At 43.1% G+C, this 19,292-nt stretch overlaps 1 protein-coding gene across 30 annotated transcripts in view; it reads left to right on the top strand.

The window, feature by feature from the left end:
• The window catches only part of MAGI1 (membrane associated guanylate kinase, WW and PDZ domain containing 1), a 501,247-nt gene that overhangs the window by 423,933 nt on the left and 58,022 nt on the right, over positions 1-19,292 (top strand). For 19 of the 30 annotated variants that reach the window (XM_034776911.1, XM_034776894.1, XM_034776889.1 and 16 more), the window contains 6 exons: positions 931-988; positions 5,191-5,279; positions 6,111-6,203; positions 9,733-9,795; positions 11,543-11,725; positions 12,977-13,597. In XM_034776911.1, coding sequence (XP_034632802.1) covers positions 931-988; positions 5,191-5,279; positions 6,111-6,203; positions 9,733-9,795; positions 11,543-11,725; positions 12,977-13,597 — 1,107 coding nt within the window. The remainder of the gene's footprint in view (positions 1-930; positions 989-5,190; positions 5,280-6,110; positions 6,204-9,732; positions 9,796-11,542; positions 11,726-12,976; positions 13,598-19,292) is intronic. The other 11 variants (XM_034776908.1, XM_034776897.1, XM_034776906.1 and 8 more) reach the window with 1 other exon arrangement.

Below are 19,292 nucleotides of genomic sequence, written 5' to 3'. Positions count from 1 at the left end.
GTATTATCTAGACCTTCCCTGACAGGTCTTTGGAGATTTTTAAGAGCAGGTTAGACAATGATGGAGATTCCACAACCCTCCTAGGCAATTTATTCCAGTGCTTAACCACGCTGACAGGAAGTTTTTCCTAATGTCCAACCTAAACCTCCCTTGCTGCAGTTTAAGCCCATTGCTTCTTGTCCTATCATCAGAGGTTAAGATGTTCACTGATTGTGGTTAAAGAAGTACCATATGCCTCCAGTCTAGAAAATCTGCAGGCACAAAGTGGGGATAGATTTCCAAATGCAAATTTCATCTTCGGACCTGTTTTTAGTAATTGTTCTAATTAAAAAAAAAATGAAAATGACTGTTACATGTGCTTCTGGCATTAAATGCTTTTATATCAAGTATTCTACAGTGAAGTACATTTGTGTTTGCATAGCATCTAGCATAATGGGCTCCTGGTCCTGAGGGGGACATTTGGGTGCTAATGTAGAAATCATGGTAAATGCTGAAATGTATTTAAGGACGGTTACTGCAAATACTTAGCAGAGGAGTAAAAAAAATTTACTTTTCCCTAACCAAAACATCTACAGAGAGGCACCTCCTAGAGACTCTTAAACAAGGAATGCATGACTGTTCATTTAACCCAGGAATCTAAATAATAAAATGAAACAAAAAATTGACCTGCTAAAACTATAGGCAATGGGCAGAGGTGACTGCTTTCCACAGGTTTGTTAACCCCCCTCCTGGTAAGGTTACAGTAATATTTGTGCTCATTAGACTGTGTACTGATACGGAAATGATGGCTGTGATGATCCTCTTTCCTGATAGTTATTCTCTAAGTGAGAGTATGAGCTGATGTGGAATTCTGTAAGCTAAGTGAAACCGGGACGCCTGTCTGAAAACTATATCTTTAAGGCATTCATGTACCTTTTCTCCTGCCCCCAGAATTGCCTGCTGGTTGGGAAAAGATTGAAGATCCTGTATATGGAGTCTACTATGTAGAGTAAGTGTTGCTTGACGTTTCTGTTTTCAGTGTCAAGTAGATAAGAACTTTTTCCAGCTGAATTTGCTGTATCTTTATCATTCATTGCAACTGAATGGCTCACAGCTGGGGGTAGTGGTGTTTGCCTCCACCACCACCAAAAAAGAGTCACCCACACTGATTGCTTTGTTTGTAGCTCGCAGTACTATCACAATGCACAGGCACCCTAAAGACTCGTACTTCTCCAGATACTGGAAGTGAAGAGTTAATATTCTTGGTCTCAAGAAGGAAGGCACATCATATGTTGCTCTTCTGCCCCCCCTGGTGGCTGGCTGTGGCTCAGCATTACAGGATGTGACCTAAACAGGAGTGCTGTACACGTAGGGCTTGCCGACACGAGCGTTTAGTTTGTGGCAAGCTATCCACTGCACGCTACCCTGCTGCGGATGAACAGTCCATTGGCCCTGCTGATGCATATGAACAGTTGGTTATTGCACTTTGATTTAGTCCATTGTGAAACGGTACCAGATCAAAGTTCATTAATGAACTGTTCTGCACATGGAGCCGGGGATGTGATTCCCGGCTTGCGGAGATATACTTCTTCTAGCTCTCATCAAGCTAGTGCACTCACAATAGCAACGTGGCTGCAGTAGCCCGGGCAGCAGTCAGTGGCAGCATGGGCTAGCCATTCTGAGTACAAATGCCTCCAGATCTCAAGGGTATGTACTCAGGCACCGAGCCCAGTCTGCTGCCTGTGCCCCTGTAGCTTACTCTATTATTGGTTTTGCACAAGTATGTCTCCTCAAGCTGGAAATCACACACCCCAGCTCCAAGTGTAGAGCTTGTTCAGCAGTATTACTGCAAGTGGTCTTATATAGTGAAGAGGCCTAATGGGATTGGAGCATTGGGAAACCTCAGAGGCCTGAATTCCTTAATGAATGCATAGCTAGAAGTAAAGGCAAGGAGGAGTATTGTTCTCTAGATGCCTGAGACCCATTCTTGGCAAAGACACAGAATTCTTTTTAGCTGAGATACCCATTCTAGCTTTGAATAAATGTATGTGATTAATTTAGCAATTTCCTTAGTAAAGCAGTGTGATCAAAATGTGTTCTCATAAAACAGATTACCGATTCAATTAAAAAAAAAACAAGAAATGAAAAATGACAGTGCTCGTGTAATCAAATAGTAACCATAAAGGTTCCTGTATTGTATTGTAAAGAATTATGGGTTTAATGTAACTCTCTCCAGAATTTGAACAGCTTCCTCTTTATCTAGATGACAGATCGCTCCCTTTGGGAAATCGGAGAACCAAGTTTTGTTTCATCACTGACCCCATAAAATGAATTTTTAATTATGTGTACGCTCCTGTCTGTTAGGATGGCTTAGGATAGCCTTCAGAATAGACATGGAATACGGATTCTATCTGCTTTGGCTCATTTTTGACCCCACCATCTGTGCCTTGGGAAACAAGGTTTAGCAAACTGTATAATTAAGGCCTGACATTTATTTGCCAGAGATATCAGGGGTATTTTTCATCTATTAAATGTCATGCCAAGGGGTCTCTTTCCAGCATTTCCAATGCCACTTTGCATATGCATGCCCATTAATTTCGGGCCACTCCCTAGTGTGAGATTAACTAGGACTGTAACAACATGTGATATAAAAAACCATTTTACTTAATATCTATCATCAACTAATACAGGTATAAAATAGATTTCTCTCTCTTACACAAACACAGGTATGTTCTGTTACACTGGATGATTTTCATTGCATGAAAAACTTAAGTGATGTCATTTTTTGGAAACCATTAAATTCTTCTCAGCCTTCCACTGATACATGAAATTGACAGTCTCTTATAGGATTCATGAATTTGTTTTCATATGCTTATTAGATTCATTAAATCAACAGTCTAGCATCAGGCTTATTTTTAAAAAAATTATCCTTTTTGTGAACCCAAGGAAGACAATTCTGAGTGGAACTCCGTAGTGAATGTTCTGCAGTTATTTGCAAACAGTTGTTTTGAAGATAACTGTGGAACGGACTTCCAGACAGCTAAACACACTTTCTTAATGGTAAACCTTTGTACTGGACTATAGTTGAATTTTAACCAAAAACCGTTAACACTGCCTAGGTGCTTAAAGCAACTGATGCTTGAAATTCACAGATAAGCATTAGAGAAATTGTGTGTCGCGCATTAGGATTTTTAAGATATTCATCTCAGTAAGTTTTATGCAAAGAGATGCCATTTTGTAAAGAGTAACCGAAATCGTCCCTATGACTTGTGTGAAAATTGCACCCGAATCAATATATCGATGTACCGTAGTTTCTGATACAGATTTTCACTATTTTGTATTGACTCTTCAAATAGGTGTATTTTGCTAGTGCTTTACCTATCGTTTTCTCAGTAGAACCAATCCAGAGAAGACTATCCTGATGATATGTCTCCACAATTGGCTAATGTTTTCATGCTGGTGAGACATGTTAAAAATCACCACGCTTTTTCCTACCTTTGTCATCAGTTCTCCAAGTATTCAAACAACTGACGATCCCGCAGAGTGCAGCTCTGCAGGCCATTTCAGCTGGGCCTGTGATTCAGAATAAACCTGAAATATTGAGTCCATACCATGCCAGCCTCTTTTGAAATAGAACTTATTGAGGTGTTGCAATTTGATTGATTGCCTACAGTCAGTGCAGCACATCGTAGCTCAGTGCTGGATTGGTCTTTTTCACAGTTCTGTTATCATTTTCATAAAATTGCTGATGACTGTTTGCAGTCAACACATCTTGCTAGGCTCACCTTGTGCCATCAAAGCAGAGGGCAGTTGAGAATTGCCCTAGTATAGGGAAATTATAATCTACCATAAAACTGGGATAGCTGGTTTTAAACCAGCCTCTCCTGATCCCCTTCACCCTCAGCATAGATTTTAAGGCCAGAAGGGACCATTGTGATCACCTGGTCTGATCTCCTGTAAAACAGGCCAGAAAATTACACGGATTATTTTTTGTATCGAGCCCTTCTGTTTGAGCTAGAACAGATCTCTTAAAAAGGTATCCATCCAGTCTTGATTGAAAGACTTCAAGTGATAGAGAATCTATCACATCCCCATTTAAGTTGTTCCAATGGTTGAGTACCCTCCCTGTTAAACATCTGCCCCTTGTTTCTAGTCTGAATGTGTAGATGTTACGTCTGATATGGGTGTGTTCCTGGCCTGTGGTGGAACACAATGCACTCTGACCTGTAGACTGTCCCTCGCATATTATAGAGGAAGTTAACGCAGTTCTGTGGCTCTGCTAAATTGCATAGTCGGGGAATCTCAAGATAAGGAGTGCGATAAAGATGTCTCAGATACAGCTGCGTGTGAGAGAGAGAGGGGTAGGGATTTCAACATGCCTGAATATTGTGTTTAACACACTGGTTAATACTTTTTCTACTGAATCTATGACTCCATTAAGAAGCTGTCTAATTCACAAGTCATGTAAATTCCAGCAGAACTTTAACCGCTTCAACAGATTAGTAGTTCTTTAGCAATTTTGTCATTTTTTTCATGGGTTTCACAAAAGGGTTAACTCTATCCATCTGATGTAATGTATGATGCATAGACATTAGGAGTTTCTACACACATTTACAGGTAAGTAATCTTATTTTGTAGCCGACTTGGATTGATTTATGTTGGTTTCAAACCAGATTATTTAATGGTTGCTAATTCAAAATACTTCTTGTGCCAAGGTCACACATTCCCCTTCATTCCATCTGTCTTGCTGCCCATATCTGCAGTGCAAAGCTTTGCAAGTATTTTTCACCCACCATATTAATATTGTGCATTGATTAGATAGCTGACAGATGTTACCAGAGATATATATTTTTAACTTCCCTGAGCCGGGGAATGACTGCACCTCTGGGAATCTGATTAAAGCAGGGATGATGTAGGTCTGTCTTTTAACATGTAGTCAGACAGGGCATCCTTTCTGCCTTAATCTCATTTTCACAGTTAAACTGCTTCTTATTGTAGTTGAAAGAATTAGCCATTCCTGCTCAAGATGTCCCAGCAGATAAGTTGTGCTTGTTTTCCTAAATGAGCATTTGGCACAAGTTGGTGAGTGTCTCGCCATATGCCTGGCTGTTCGCTTTTTTGCCCCCTTTGTCTCGGGAATTTCGAGTCTGGCTGTCATTTTTGTTTGCCACACAAAATGTTTCCTAATTTATTGCTCTCTTTCTTCTCCAGCCACATTAACAGGAAGACACAATATGAGAATCCAGTTCTGGAAGCGAAACGGAAAAAACAGCTTGAGCAGCAGCAACAACCACCAGAAGGTTGGCACCCGTGGAGAGCATTATGCTTGAGAGATTTGTTAACAGAATATGCGCTCCCTTGAGTTTACAACCCCACGTGGACATATTGGTCCTTCATTAAAATACTTACATAGTGATCCTGTGATTTTAAGGGGTGGATTGTACCCACAATGAGATATAAAGGGGCATGTAGTTTGCACTCCTACTAGAAGACTGAATAGCACGAGGCAAAGGAGAAATGATCAAATATATTAGCTCTTAATGGCTTTGAATCTCTGAAATTGGGAGAATTTTTTAACTACTTTTCACTTATTTCTGAAAGATTGAGCAGTTACAAAGCAAGCTTGCTTGCTCCCCGGGAATTATAAAAATCGACTGGTGAGCCTGAACTATGATTTTTTTTTTCAAGAGGTCATTTTTATATTTGTCCTGGTACTAATAAAACTTAAAGAAAGATGAGAGAGTAGTATCAGATATGAATTAAACTCCTTTTTACATTTATGCTAAGAGTAAATTCTTGGGTATTGCAAACATGTTCCGCATCAGTCAGTTATTTCATTATTTTGACACATTTTTGGATGATTATAAATCATGTAATGCAGCAATAGCACTGAAATGGAACAGTCTCAGCCATTTAGAATGCAGGTATGCGATGGAATTTCTGCATGACACTTTGATTGGCTGCATCCCTTGGGACTCACAATGCAAATCCACGCAACCAACATGGCCTCCTCCACTTTTCAGTCCTCTCCTCCTCCTCCAGTCCTCCTTGCTTTTCTAGAAGGTGTAGTCCTACTCAGGTGGGTGATTTTGTTCTACTATAGTTATGTTTTATATATTTTTTATCTCTAGAATGGACAGAAGAGCATCCATCTCTTGGTCCACCGGCTGTTCCAAACCATGCTCCAAACACCCAAGAGCCAGTTCGAGAAGCACCAGTACAAGGTAACATCCAATAAGTTTTTTCCATTATAATGAAATTTTCAGAAACAGGACCTTCAATAGTAGTGTAGTGAGGACACAAAACACCAATTTCCGGAATTTCTCTGGACTTTGAGAACTGTGGGTCTTACACAGAAGAGTGTATAGGCGTGGGAATAGGCGTGCCTCTTAGAGAACGGATTTCTGCAAATCTCTCTCTCGCATTTCAGGTCTTTCAAAAGATACTGAAAATATGAATTAGAATCTTATTAACAGATTAAAAGCAAATTGTTTAAAGTACGATATAATGGGTGTGTGCAAACGCATATAGAACTCACCCCCTTCTTGCAATACTGTGTGGTCAAACTATGGTCTGGTCTATACTACCCGCCTGAATCGGCGGGTAGAAATCGACCTCTCGGGGATCGATTTATCGCGTCCCGTCGGGACACGACAATCGATCCCCAAATCGGCGCTCTAACTCCACCAGCGGAGGTGGTAGTAAGCGCCGCCGACAAAAAGCGGCAGAAGTCGATTTTGCCGCCGTCCTCACAACGGAGTAAGTCGGCTGCAATATGTCGAATTCAGCTACGCTATTCACGTAGCTGAATTTGCGTATCTTAAATCGACTCCCTGCTGTAGTGTAGATGTACCCTATGTTAGAACACATTTGGCTGTTGTTATTTTCTTGCCTGTATGGACAGGAAACAAATCTACCAAGGATAAAGTGTGGTTCTTATAATATGTAATAATGCAGGCTAACAATATTTTATGTTATAATATGATCAGGCCAGAAATGGGGTAGAGGGTGTGTGGTTGGATATTATTGCGGCCAAAGCTAGTGTATAATTGTTACCCCTGTCATTTGCTAAACATGAGCAAGTAGGCTGAGAGAGTCATGCAAATTAAAATTGTTTGACACCATTGTCCTCCTAGAGCTGGTCAATACTTTCTGGTGCCAAAACAATGCATACTGTGTTTGCCACAGTTTCACAGCAGACTGTTTGTGAAGTGCTCATTAGCTCTGTGACGCTCACGTTCCTTCACAAATAGCCACTTCTGTGTCTCACATTTAGACTTGCCAGGAGTGGGTCCTGGCAGAGAGGTGACTTGGTCAGTGTTTCCTTTTACTTCTGTGTTGTGAAGCTTTCCATGCCAGAAATGTTTTGGGAAGACCATTGTAACGTGGCTGATGAGGGAGCTGTGCTAGTCAGAGTGCAGGGCAGGGGTACTGACCTCCACATGAAAGCCCTGACACTCTAGATGTCTCAGTAACTGAGGGCTTGGAAGGAAAAATCATATCCCACCACTGGGATGATTAAGTGGAAACTCCATGAGATGAAATTCAGTGAGTTCCTAGAGCCTCTACAAATTTTTCCTGTGTAGGCATTATGATAGTTGCCTATCGCAACTGAAGCAAAGTGCACTCCATAAAACACACAAGCATCCACTCCACTTCTGCAAATACTCATGCACGTGCTTCCGTTTAAAATGAAGAGAACTGCTGCTGTGCTTAAAGGGAAGCAAGTGCAAAAGTGTTTGCAGGGTGAGGACCTTATTTACTGATGCCATTTCAATGCTCGTGCAACATTCTGCGTATGTCCCACCACTCCTGGAAAAGCGGCTTGTCATAACCATCCCACCGGCCAGGAAGATAAATGCTCGGAGCAACATAAAGGACTGCATAGAAGGGCTGCAGCGTGATCTGAAACTTGCTAGAGTGCAAGGCAAGATCCCCAGGTGAGAGCCTTCCCCAGCCAGCCATGGATTAACTAAGTCCAAGTATCAACAGCAGCCGTAACTATGTGTAAAGAGAGGGAGCTGGTCTCTCCAATAACTAGAGCTCAGGCCTTGCAGGTTTGTCGCTAGCACCGTAAATCATTCTCTGACTCGAATAAATAGATAGTGCAGTGGGCTGCAGGTGCTAGGCACTCGTCCCTGCAGAACAGGGTGAGCCATGCTGCAAAGCGGATGCAACCCAAGGGCAATTAGAATAGAATGCAGTCATCCAGACTGGCAGAGGGAAAGCCATTGGAGGGCGGAGGTGAGGTCTGGTGCAGCTTCCTGGTCAGTGGGAGTTGGGAATCATCGTTACCTGAAGCTCCCTGCCCATCCAGGAGGAGAACCACAGGACAGCGAATCATGTTGGACAAGGGCGACCATATCACCCAATAGAACCATCAATGTCACATCTCTCCCTTATGCCTTAAGAACAAAGCAAAGGCTGTCCAAGCAGCTGCATATTGTAATGCAGGGGGACTGATCATGTGGAATGTAGTTGAGCCAACCAGGCTCCTTCATAAGAACGGCCATACTGGGTCAGACCAAGATCCATCTAGCCCAGTATCCTGTCTTCCGACAGTGGCCAATGCCAGGTGCCCCAGAGGGAATGAACAGAACAGGGAATCATCAAGTGATCCATCCCCTGTCACCCATTCCCAGCTTTTGGCAAAAAGAGGCTAGGGACGCCATTCCTGCCCATTTCTGAAGTCGATAGAAATCTTTGCAATGAGTGCGCCAATCGGTCAATATAATTGTTTCAGTAATTAACGCTCCCTGGCAGATTTTTAATTAAAATGTTCGCTTCAAACTTATTTAAATGTGGGGAGAAAATAAACAGGCAATTTGGAGCCATTGTTTCTGTGCTCTGCAGCTTACATTATAAGCAATGAGCAATAAGAGAATCTTGAATCTATCATGAGAACGGTATTTTTGTCATGATACTTTTTTTAAGACTAAATAGGGTGTATTTGTCAAAGCAAAAATATGCAGTCATGGAACAGGTAGAATGGATTCAAGTGAAAAGAGGAAACAGCTGTCCATCCTTTGGGATGGATTCTGTACTGCTTCTCACGGGCCGTGCCACGTGGCGGGGAATGCACCAGCTGAAGGCAGCCTTACTCTGGATCCCTATGCACCGTGCTGCAGTCTGGGATAGCCCAGAATCTCCCATTCCTTTCTGTTCCGGGGGCTGTGGTGGGGAGCAACATAGGGCCATATCCAGTAGCCCTGCCATTCTCCTGCTCCAGTGGAAGTTCTCCCCTGGCCCGCGGCAGTGCCTTTACACGCCCTCTACACAGCTGGAGCGGCATAAAGTGGCCAAAATCAGACCCATTGTTTTAAAAAAATATATATATATATTTTTATATATGTATATATATATATACAGACTTTACCTCTCATGCCCCACGTGGGAGGTGAATGCTGTGCTTTGACTCTGTACATAGTCGGTTTTTAGCTCTTATCCTCTTAAATTTACTTTACCGTTAGGGTTTATGGTTACTTTGGGGACCTTTTCTCAGCTGATCAGCCTCTCCTGCTCTGACCGCCTTCCCTCATGGTGACATTACGTGAAAGCTCTAGTCTCCCGGTCGCTCGGTCAGATGTTCACCGGCACACTTCCTCACAGCGTGTGCCCTCGCTTGTACTTGCCTCCTCTCTCTCACTCACTCACACCCATGGCTCCTCTCTCACTCGTGGCAATTATTTCACTCTCACACTTGCTCACTTTCTTTGGGAGAGCTCAGCTGAGGTGCCCCCTCTTTCGTTTCAGGCTCTGCTGTCTGGGAGTGTTGCACAAAGCCCGGAAGAGCAGCAGCTACCACTCGGCAACTTGGTGTGTAGCTTTGTCTTTCGGCATCCAGTTATAACGTTCATTTAGGGTTAAAAAAATGGACCCCCTTCACCTCCCATTGCAGCCAAGAGGCAGCATAAAAATGCTGCTCTTAGCACGATGGATTCGTATACACAAGGATCGTGATCTTGTGTTTCAAAGAGGCCATGAGGCGAGTCATTACCTCACATCTTGCTAACATTTTCTGGGGGGAGAACACTTTTTGCACACCTGAAACACTTGTGGGGGGTCACATCCCGCAAAGCAAGCAGCACCCTAGAGATCTGCCTTTCGGAGCAGAAACTTGGTGATGAGTTCTTAAATGCACATTGGGCGTTCTGATTATAATGCACCTCAAGCCCTGTCAATCCTAGAGTTGTCACCAGGGGTCTCAGTGGTACAGCTTTTTCCCTCCAGGGACCTGGGTAAAAAACAGTCACAAGTGCAGAGATGTTTGATCTCCTGGCAGCAGAGCAGGCAATGTGACTACTTTTCAGAACCCATGCAGTGTCTTTTACATGGACCCTACCTCCATAGGATGTTTTATTTATTTATTAAGCATTTAAAGCTCTCTGCACTCCATAGCAAGCTCCCAGGGAGCACGGATAACGCCCCTCCGGCACAGCCAGTCTGGCCCTGTGATTCCTTTTGTGGTTCCCATGCACCACTGTCGATACTGTTTCATGCACTTCAGGCAGAGTGTGGAGAGGAGCACGAGTCAAAGGCAGTGCTTTGGTTGAGCAGGGCAGCATCTGAAGAACATTGCAGTTAATATATACAGGGTGGGGGATTATACTCAAGGAAGCGAGATCCCCTCACAAAGCTTCCTTTATTTTGGTGCAGTTGGGGATGAAAGACTGGGGTGGGGATGAAGGGGTCAGGGGCATTATGGACAGAGTAATATGGTCAAACACTTTTTTAGCTTTCCGTTCGCCCAGAAATTCCCGCAGCAGCCTGCCCTAGCAGTCGTTTGCGCAGTCTCTAGACTGCTCAAGAAATTACCAACGCTGAAACAGCGGAGGTGTCGCAAGTCAGGTTTGAAAAGCACTGGCAGAGCCATGAAAGTCCACTTAGCACAGAACCTGCTCCCTGAGGCGAGTGTTACAAGTGCCTCGCTTTCATGAGCTCTCATTTCGTCCATTGTTTTTTAAAGATATGACATTTGCCTTTACATGTGTTTTTGTGCTTCCTAAACTGTCTCGGGAGAAAGAGCTAGTAAATCTATCCAGATTGTCTGTGTATTCCATCTCCCACCGTCGGTAGCCTATGCACGTTACTGCATCTGTTTTTAAAATTAAAATATATACTCTGCCTTGAGATGGACACCCACAATCAATAAGCAGAGGGCCAGATTCTGATACCATTACTCACATAAAAAGCAACAGAGGGTCCTGTGGCACCTTTGAAACTAACAGAAGTATTGGGAGCATAAGCTTTCGTGGGTAAGAACCTCACTTCTTCAGATGCTAGTCTCAAAGGTGCCACAGGACCCTCTGTTGCCTTTTACAGATTCAGACTAACTCTGATACATTACTCACATGTAGCACTTGACTCCATGAGTGGTCCTAGTGAAGTCAATGGAGTGGAGTAAGACGCTAGTAAACCGGAGTAAAATTGCGAATCTGTCCCATTCTCTTCTGCGCATACACACGAGTGTCTGTCCATTAAATTGCTAGCATGGGCCGGGGAAGGCAAAAGGGATAGAATATTTTTCTAGCATATTTATGGACTTTCAAAACTTCCTAAACAGGAAAACCATTTTTCACGCGAAACCCTTCGGAGTTGAAAGGGAAGTTCATCCACACCAAGCTGAGGAAGAGCAGCAGGGGGTTCGGCTTCACTGTGGTCGGAGGGGACGAACCGGATGAATTTCTCCAAATCAAGAGTTTGGTGCTTGATGGCCCTGCTGCCCTGGATGGCAAAATGGAGACAGGTAACGCTCTGGGGACAACAATTTAAATAACACCCCACTTTGCGCTTAACAGCGTCTGTTATCTGAAGCTCTCCAACAGTTTTAAGACTCATCGTAACGCTCTGAAATCAATAAGTGGAGTTTTGTAAGTGGAGAAACTGAAACACAAACCAGCTGAGGGACTTTCTGAAGGTCTTGTAGCAAGTTACCGGCAATGCCGATACCAGATCTCGAGAGCAGTCGTAGCCAGTGGTCTGCTCTGACTGCTAAGCCATTGATGCTAAACCCTGGGAAAACGAGCAACCGCTTCAGTTTCTAGTGCAGTCCCAGAGAGCCACCCGACACTGCACGGCAATAGGCACTTTGGGATGCATTGACAGCTCCTAAGGAGGAAAACCCCTCAAGGGTATTGTGTCGCGTATTTTGCACCTCTCTGTGATTCCTTTTCATCTTGCCCCTTCTTCCTAGCTACTGCCAAGAAGTGGGGAAGGGGCTGTTCTGCCCAGTCCCTCCTGCTGCTCTTCATGTCTGGAGGCATCCTGAGCCGTGTCTGTTTTTTCAGTAGTGACATTAGTGCATTGCCTATGCCAGGCGCTACAGGAAGCAATGGGGGTGGGTTTTTCACTCTGACTGGGCAGAGCAGGAAGAGACAATTGTGACGTGGCCCATAGCTCTGGAGCCAGTGGTTGAGCGTCACTGTTTTAAACAGCCCTGCCTGGCAGCTACAGGGTAAAACAAATCACAACTTAATCAGTACTTAGGCTTGAGACATTTATGTCTGAGACACTATTGCACCGTATTTATGCAGTCGCTAGCTGCAATCATTCTGTTTTTATTCTTCATGTGATCTCCATTGTGTTTCTGTCATATGTCAGCTGTATTAATAGCAAGAGCTGAGCTTTGCAAAAACTGTTAAATGGGCCATATAGTGTCATTTTGCTTGATTGTTTTTTTTTTTTTTAATAAGCCAAGTTCTGTTTTCCTTTCCAAAACACGTTTGTATGTAAAACATTATTCAGTGACTCTCTTGGATACAGATTGCTTTCGCTCACCTCAGCACAGCTACTCTTGTCGTTTGAGAGGCAGGAGTATTTAGATAAAGTATCTGTGCAGATGTTTATGCCGGTACAAGTCTATCAGCATGGAAGCAGAGTGGTACCCATTGTTCAGTGCTGATAAGAGTCCGTTGTTAATGTTCTGAAAAGAGATTGGGGCATTAAAGCAATGAATTGACAGTGTATGTTTTTTTGTTTTGTTTTGTTTCATCCATAGGAGATGTTATAGTCAGCGTGAATGATACCTGTGTGCTGGGACATACACATGCTCAAGTTGTCAAAATCTTCCAGTCCATTCCCATCGGTGCCAGTGTGGACCTTGAACTGTGTCGAGGTTACCCTCTGCCCTTTGACCCCGATGACCCCAACACAAGCCTGGTGACATCTGTGGCAATTCTAGATAAAGAACCGATCATTGTGAACGGGCAGGAAAATTATGATTCTCCAGCAAGCCACAGTAGTAAAACGGGGAAAGTAAATGGCTTGAAGGAGCAAAGGCCAAGTAGTCCAGCTGAAGTCTCTTCAAATGGATCCCATGGTTACCCCAACGATACTGTCTCTTTGGCTTCTTCTATAGCAACACAGCCTGAACTCATAACTGTACATATAGTGAAAGGGCCCATGGGCTTTGGTTTTACTATAGCAGACAGTCCTGGTGGTGGGGGCCAAAGAGTGAAACAAATTGTAGACAGCCCCAGGTGCCGAGGCCTAAAAGAAGGGGATCTTATAGTTGAAGTGAATAAGAAGAATGTGCAAAACCTCACTCACAACCAAGTCGTGGATATGCTGATTGAATGTCCTAAAGGAAGCGAAGTCACATTACTTGTGCAACGAGGAGGTACGTCTTGGGGGCGGGGGGCGAGGGGGGAGGTGTTTTAAAGTAGTTTTGTCTGGAAGGCTTGCAATCCTTAATTCAAGTTATAAGATGTAGAAATTGACCACCCCTCACAGTTTTCTCATATTACATATCGTATATTAAAAAAAAATATTTTAACCCATTTTTATTGCAGTGGGAAATGTATGTCTATAGATACATTATACATAACATTTATATGTAATATTAATATCTATCTGTGTCTTTTGATAGCAAGTGTTCTGATTAAATCAGGATTTAGATCATAACCCCTGTTTTCATATACTGGTAAAAGTTTGCCTCTGGGACAGAAACTTTCTTTGGATTTCCAAAGAAATTGTGGGCACTCCTTTGACTGTTTTTGGAAAGTGAAGAGAGCAGAAATAATCCACATTCTTCTCTTTTTTTTTTATTTTTTTTTTAAGCTCAACAGTAACTCAAAAGTATCCAGGGAAAATCACCCGCCGAACTTTGAATGTGCATAGTCCTCGTTGCAGGACCAGCCCTTCTCCGGATGTGGGATGGGCCAAAAAAAAAAAAAAATTAAACTCAGAAAGTTTTAAGCAATTGAAAAATTACTTCTGAGCATGCTCAGTTGGCATCTGTTAGGAGTTTAGCCATCCTGATGAAGTTTCACCTCTTTTTTTGTGGCTTTGCAAAGCACAGTGTCCCAGAAAGGCGCTGGGACAACCTCCACTGAGCAGTAGTAAGTCACAAGCTCCTGCTGTACTTATTTAAAAATAAAAAAGGGCGGAGGGGAGCAACGTGCAAGAGGAGAGGGAACATGTGGGGCTTACATGGGTTTATGGATATATAAGCACAAGGCAAAGAGGGATGAGCCAGAGGAGAAGATGTTGATGAGATGCTGTTTGACCACCAACTTACTCCTGCCTAGTGGAAAGAATAAAGCATGGTAAAAATAATTCTGGGTGTAGTGAGCGTGTCTGGGGGAGCGTAGACTTGGGCTTCTAATTCAGTGCAAGGCAAAGTGTAATGAGGAGAAGTACGCTAATGAGGCATTCCCTTTGTAAGCCTCACTCCTGCTAGGAGGCCAGAGTCACTTGGTGTCTGCACAGCAGCTGTTGCTGCCTTCTTAGGGGGGTTGTCTACACTGCGATTGCAGCTTGTGGACACCTACCCGAGTTCGCTTTCATCTTACTAGCTCAGGTCCTGGAGCAGTGAAGCTGCTGCAGCCTGGGCTTCAGTGGGGACTAGCCCTGTGTGGAATTACCCAGGGTTCCAGACAGACTTGTACAGCCCCGTGCTGCTGCAGGGTCACTGCTACCGGGACTTGAGCTAGGTGCTCATAGAAAGCCAGGGTCCTCTGTGCTCCCTGCCCCGCAAACCACTTTTTACCGTCTGCATGTCTGCGCCACCATTGACGCCTATACCGGGCAGGGTCAAGCTGTCAGAGATGAGCTGCAGAGCTAAAATAAGCGCAGAGTTAAGACCGTAAATATGTGCTGAATGCCACCTCCTAGCCAAGCTGTGGGGAACATCTGGCACAGGAATACTTCTCTACTGGCTTTCCAAATGGTTTTTAGTGGAGTCAGCATGAAGCCAGCAAGGGCTAGGGAATGTCAGTGGGGAACAAGTGGTTTCCAAAAAGGTGTACTGGATGGATGGCCCTGCCACCATGGCGAGTGAGAGAGGGGTGGCCAATGTGTGTTGCTGTACTTGATTTCATTTGTATTTCAGCTCTCCAGTTGTTTCCCTTTAATCAGCCCCCTGATAAAGAGCGTGCGCAACATAAGGGTGTAAATTAAGGCCCCTGCTAACCCCCCCAAGTCCTTTCATTCCCTTGCAAAGTCCCCTTGGCTTGCAAGATTGGGATCTTAATTTGCATGTTTTGAGTTTTCCAGGGCAGGGGGTGGGACGGTTATTAGCTGGACCTACATTTTCCAAGCTGATCGGTGATTTTGGGGTTGCTTGTCTTGACACCTTGTGAGATGGTGGTGAGTGCTCATCCATTTCTGAAAATCTCGGCACCTTTTTGGTGTCTCAGACTCATCTCTTGTGAACGCAAGCCAAGAATTCTAGTGCACAGATTGAGCAGTGAATGAGGGCTGTAGTAAAATGAAACCTTTCCTTCCCTTCCGCCTCAAATTTTATATTTTTATAATAAATTAAAAAGTAAGGAATGGAATATATTAAGACGAGTTCTCTAGTTTTATTACTGGTATCTGCAGAACCTGAGTAATTTAAAATCACTCTAATATTGAGAGCTTTTAAAATACACCATAAGTCTCATGTTTGATTTATGTATTTGGTAGAAAGTTTCTCCAACTACAGTTGGAAAGGAAACAGCAGATATTATTAATCTTCCTGGAAAGAACATAAATATCTCTGTTACCACTGTACATTAGTTAGTCGAACTGTGGCCGACATTCAATCATCCTTCTTTTGCCGCTGGGGTATAATGAGACGGTTTGATCGGGAAATCAAGGTATTGAGTTTTAATGGGAAAGTAAATGGTCAGTCTACTGCTAATATTAATGAATCTCTTATCTACCTCATCTTTTCCAGCATGTGGATTGATCGATGAACACAGATAGCTGTGGAGCTGCTATAAGTGTCTCAAATTTTGTACCAATCTCCTGACTTATCCCTGTATCTAGAGGCCTAGTTGTCTTGGCATTTGTATCTAATTGCATTGTATTTGCAATTCTGAGTTTCATGTTGTCATGGTACAGAAGCTTGAATTTGTTGTGACCCTGGTGCCCAATAAATAATTAAAATGAGCTTCTCTCCACACAAAATGAAGTTACGCTGAGAGGTTGCTAATCATGGTTCATAAATTTAGCAAAATATCGGGGGAGGAGGGAATAGGCCTGCTAAACCGAGGGTTGAGAGTTCAATCCTTGAGGGGGTCATTTAGGAAGCTGGGGCAAAAATCTGTCTGGGGATTGGTTCTGCTTTGAGCAGGGGGTTGGACTAGATGACCTCCTGAGGCCCCTTCCAACCCTGATATTCTATGATTCTATGGTCTAAGCATGAGACTAGCTACAATGTGGAAAACAGGGTGTCTGGTTTAAAAATTAGAGAATGTACTTAGGTAGGATGCACTGTGACTATGGTGTTTAGATCAGATGGGCTTAGATCCTCTCTGCAGTAACTTTACCTTGCATTGCCTCTGCCAATTCCTTTATCGGCAGTGCCTGCCCTAGACAAAGTGCCGCTATTTATTTTGATCTGATTCCAGAAGTGTACTTGGCTCCATTCTGTGATAAGATCCTTCATGCCTCTTGAAGTGGTTCTTCTTTAGGTCTCTCTGCTGGCTGTCCTTTCCTCCTCCTCCCTCTGGTGTCCAGTGAAGAGAGTGCTAGGAGAGCTTGCCGTCAGGCATTCTTTTATTAACATAACATTTGCATTCAATCAGACTTTGCCGGAATCATCCCCATCACACTGACGCTCGTGTTCAGAACTGTCCAAAGGATTTGTCAGTAGTGATTACTAATCAGGCAGAAAAATATCAGAAAGAGATGCGTAATCTATGTGAAAAGCTCTGCCGGCTCCAAGCCACTGGTGCACTCCCGACAATTACTCCCAGTTGTTGAAATGCAAAGCGTGTAGCCACTGAGAGCGGTCTGTAAAATATTTACTGTAATGTAGCTTCAGCTAAAGCTTTGACTTCCAGAAATTAGATGGGTTGTGCCAACCAAGTTTTGCAGTTGTTTTGAGAGAGGAAATACAGGACACTTTGTAAAAAGTATAAAGTTAAAACACCTATTCCCTTAGGATTTTAGCATGGTCTTGCAGTATTTGCACATTGCCTATGCACGGGAACCTGAAAGTGAATCTACGTAGAAACAAAAGTGAAATTCACTAGTCTCTTTTCACTTTTCATGCTTCAAGGAATTCAAAAAACTATACAAACACTACTACTTACCAAGTCCAAAGTCAAGTGTGAGTCTTTGCAGGATCGTGGCCTACAATTGTACAAATTATTTCAGTTTCAGTAATCTTGAAGTATTGTTAATAATCAAAACAGTAAGTATAGGACATTTTTATTTTAAATGTTATTTATAACCTGATGTTGTCCTATTAATATTGGAGCTTTCAAACAAATGAAATCCTTTCCTCGTATTTGGTGCTTCAAAGTTGATTCAATACTAAAATGTTCATTCCATATAGAGTGACCAAATGTCCCGATTTTATAGGGACAGTCCCGATTTTGGGATCTTTTTCTTATATAAGCTCCTATTACCCCCCACCCTCATCTCAATTTTTCATACTTGCTGTCTGGTCACCCTAATTCCATGGAATCCCCTTTCATTAAGGCCTTGTCTACACGCAGAAATTGACTGGAATAAGCTATTCCGGAATAGCTCTCTGTGTGGACTCTCTGTTCTGTTAATTGTTAGAATAGCTGTTCTGGTTAATTTCCTGGTGTGAATAAGACCTAATATCCGACTGTAAGAGAATATTTGTCTTATTTATTATTCCTAGTTTTAGAATGACCTCAGGTTAGGGGGTTCAAAGCAGTATACAAATCTTTCACTTTCAGATCACTGGTTCTAATACAGCCAGGTGTGTAGTTACCAAAAGTTGTTGCCATCTGCCTGGTATGCCGTGACTTACTGTTGGGTGGTTTTTTTGTAGTTCTGACTGAACAGGTGTCCACTTCCACACAGCTGTCCCAACTGGTGCTTATCTGTACCTTGGTTGGTGTAAAAGCCAGTGATAAAATGGGTCTGGAGTCTGATCTACGTACTCATCTCAAAGATGCATCCTTCTGCCCTACTCCAAGACAAGAGTTAATGCTCAGCTTAACTTCATGGGTAGATAAACAGAGATCTTCAGTTTCTAAATACTTTCCACTAGCACCAAATTCACCTCTAATTGGAGACGGAGAGCCGCCTGAGAAAAGAAAACCAATCTTTTGAGGCGGTTTGGCTGGGGTTTCAGAGCCAACTGAGGGTAGGCAGAAGATTTAGAATGTTACAGCAGGAAACTGTATAAACAACATTTATCTTAGAGTTTTATACTGCCACCTATCACCATAATAACGGAGTGCCTTCCATATAAAATCAATGGCAACAACAAAGTCTTTGGCTGAATCCTCAACCAATAGTGCAACTCCTTTGGCCCAGGATTGTACAAGGCCTCAGTTCCTGCTGACTTCCACAGGAGTTCAGGGTGTTCCACACCTTTTAGTTTCAGGCCTTTAAACCAAAGGACGGGCTGGGTACATGTTGCTTAGCAAAAGTCCCCTCACAGAAGAAGAAATCTCTTCACCTTACCCAACTTATCACCAGCACTGCAGAAAGATCATTTAATGGAGCCAAACGAAAAGCAATATCTAATCTCACATCATTAGTATTATATCTGCTTTTTAGCTGCTTTCCCTAATGATGCGAAACCATCATAATTATAGCTGCCTGCAATTAGCTATTGCCGGAGACTTGAACTCTGTTGAACAAGCCGCTCACTTCTGTTTGCCCTTTAGGCTTGCAATGAAGAGTGATTCGAAAGTCATGCTGCTTAAGTGTCTAGCTGCCAGAAAATTTCAAACGGTTATAGCAGCTGCTGAATCGAGAGAGACTCCAGCATTCAGGACAAGCTCACAACCCGGGAACTATATGACTGTTACCATAGCGTGTCTGTGCATGTGCCAGGGCTTCAGAAAGGGGAAGACAGGGTTCCTCTTTCAAATAGCATTTTCATTTATTTTGTCTTT

The sequence above is a fragment of the Trachemys scripta genome, chromosome 7 (genome assembly GCF_013100865.1).
Source record: "Trachemys scripta elegans isolate TJP31775 chromosome 7, CAS_Tse_1.0, whole genome shotgun sequence".
NCBI classification, from domain to species: domain Eukaryota; kingdom Metazoa; phylum Chordata; order Testudines; family Emydidae; genus Trachemys; species Trachemys scripta.
The sequence above is the reverse complement of the archived record's forward strand: the minus strand, read 5'-3'. Positions and strand labels throughout refer to the sequence as shown.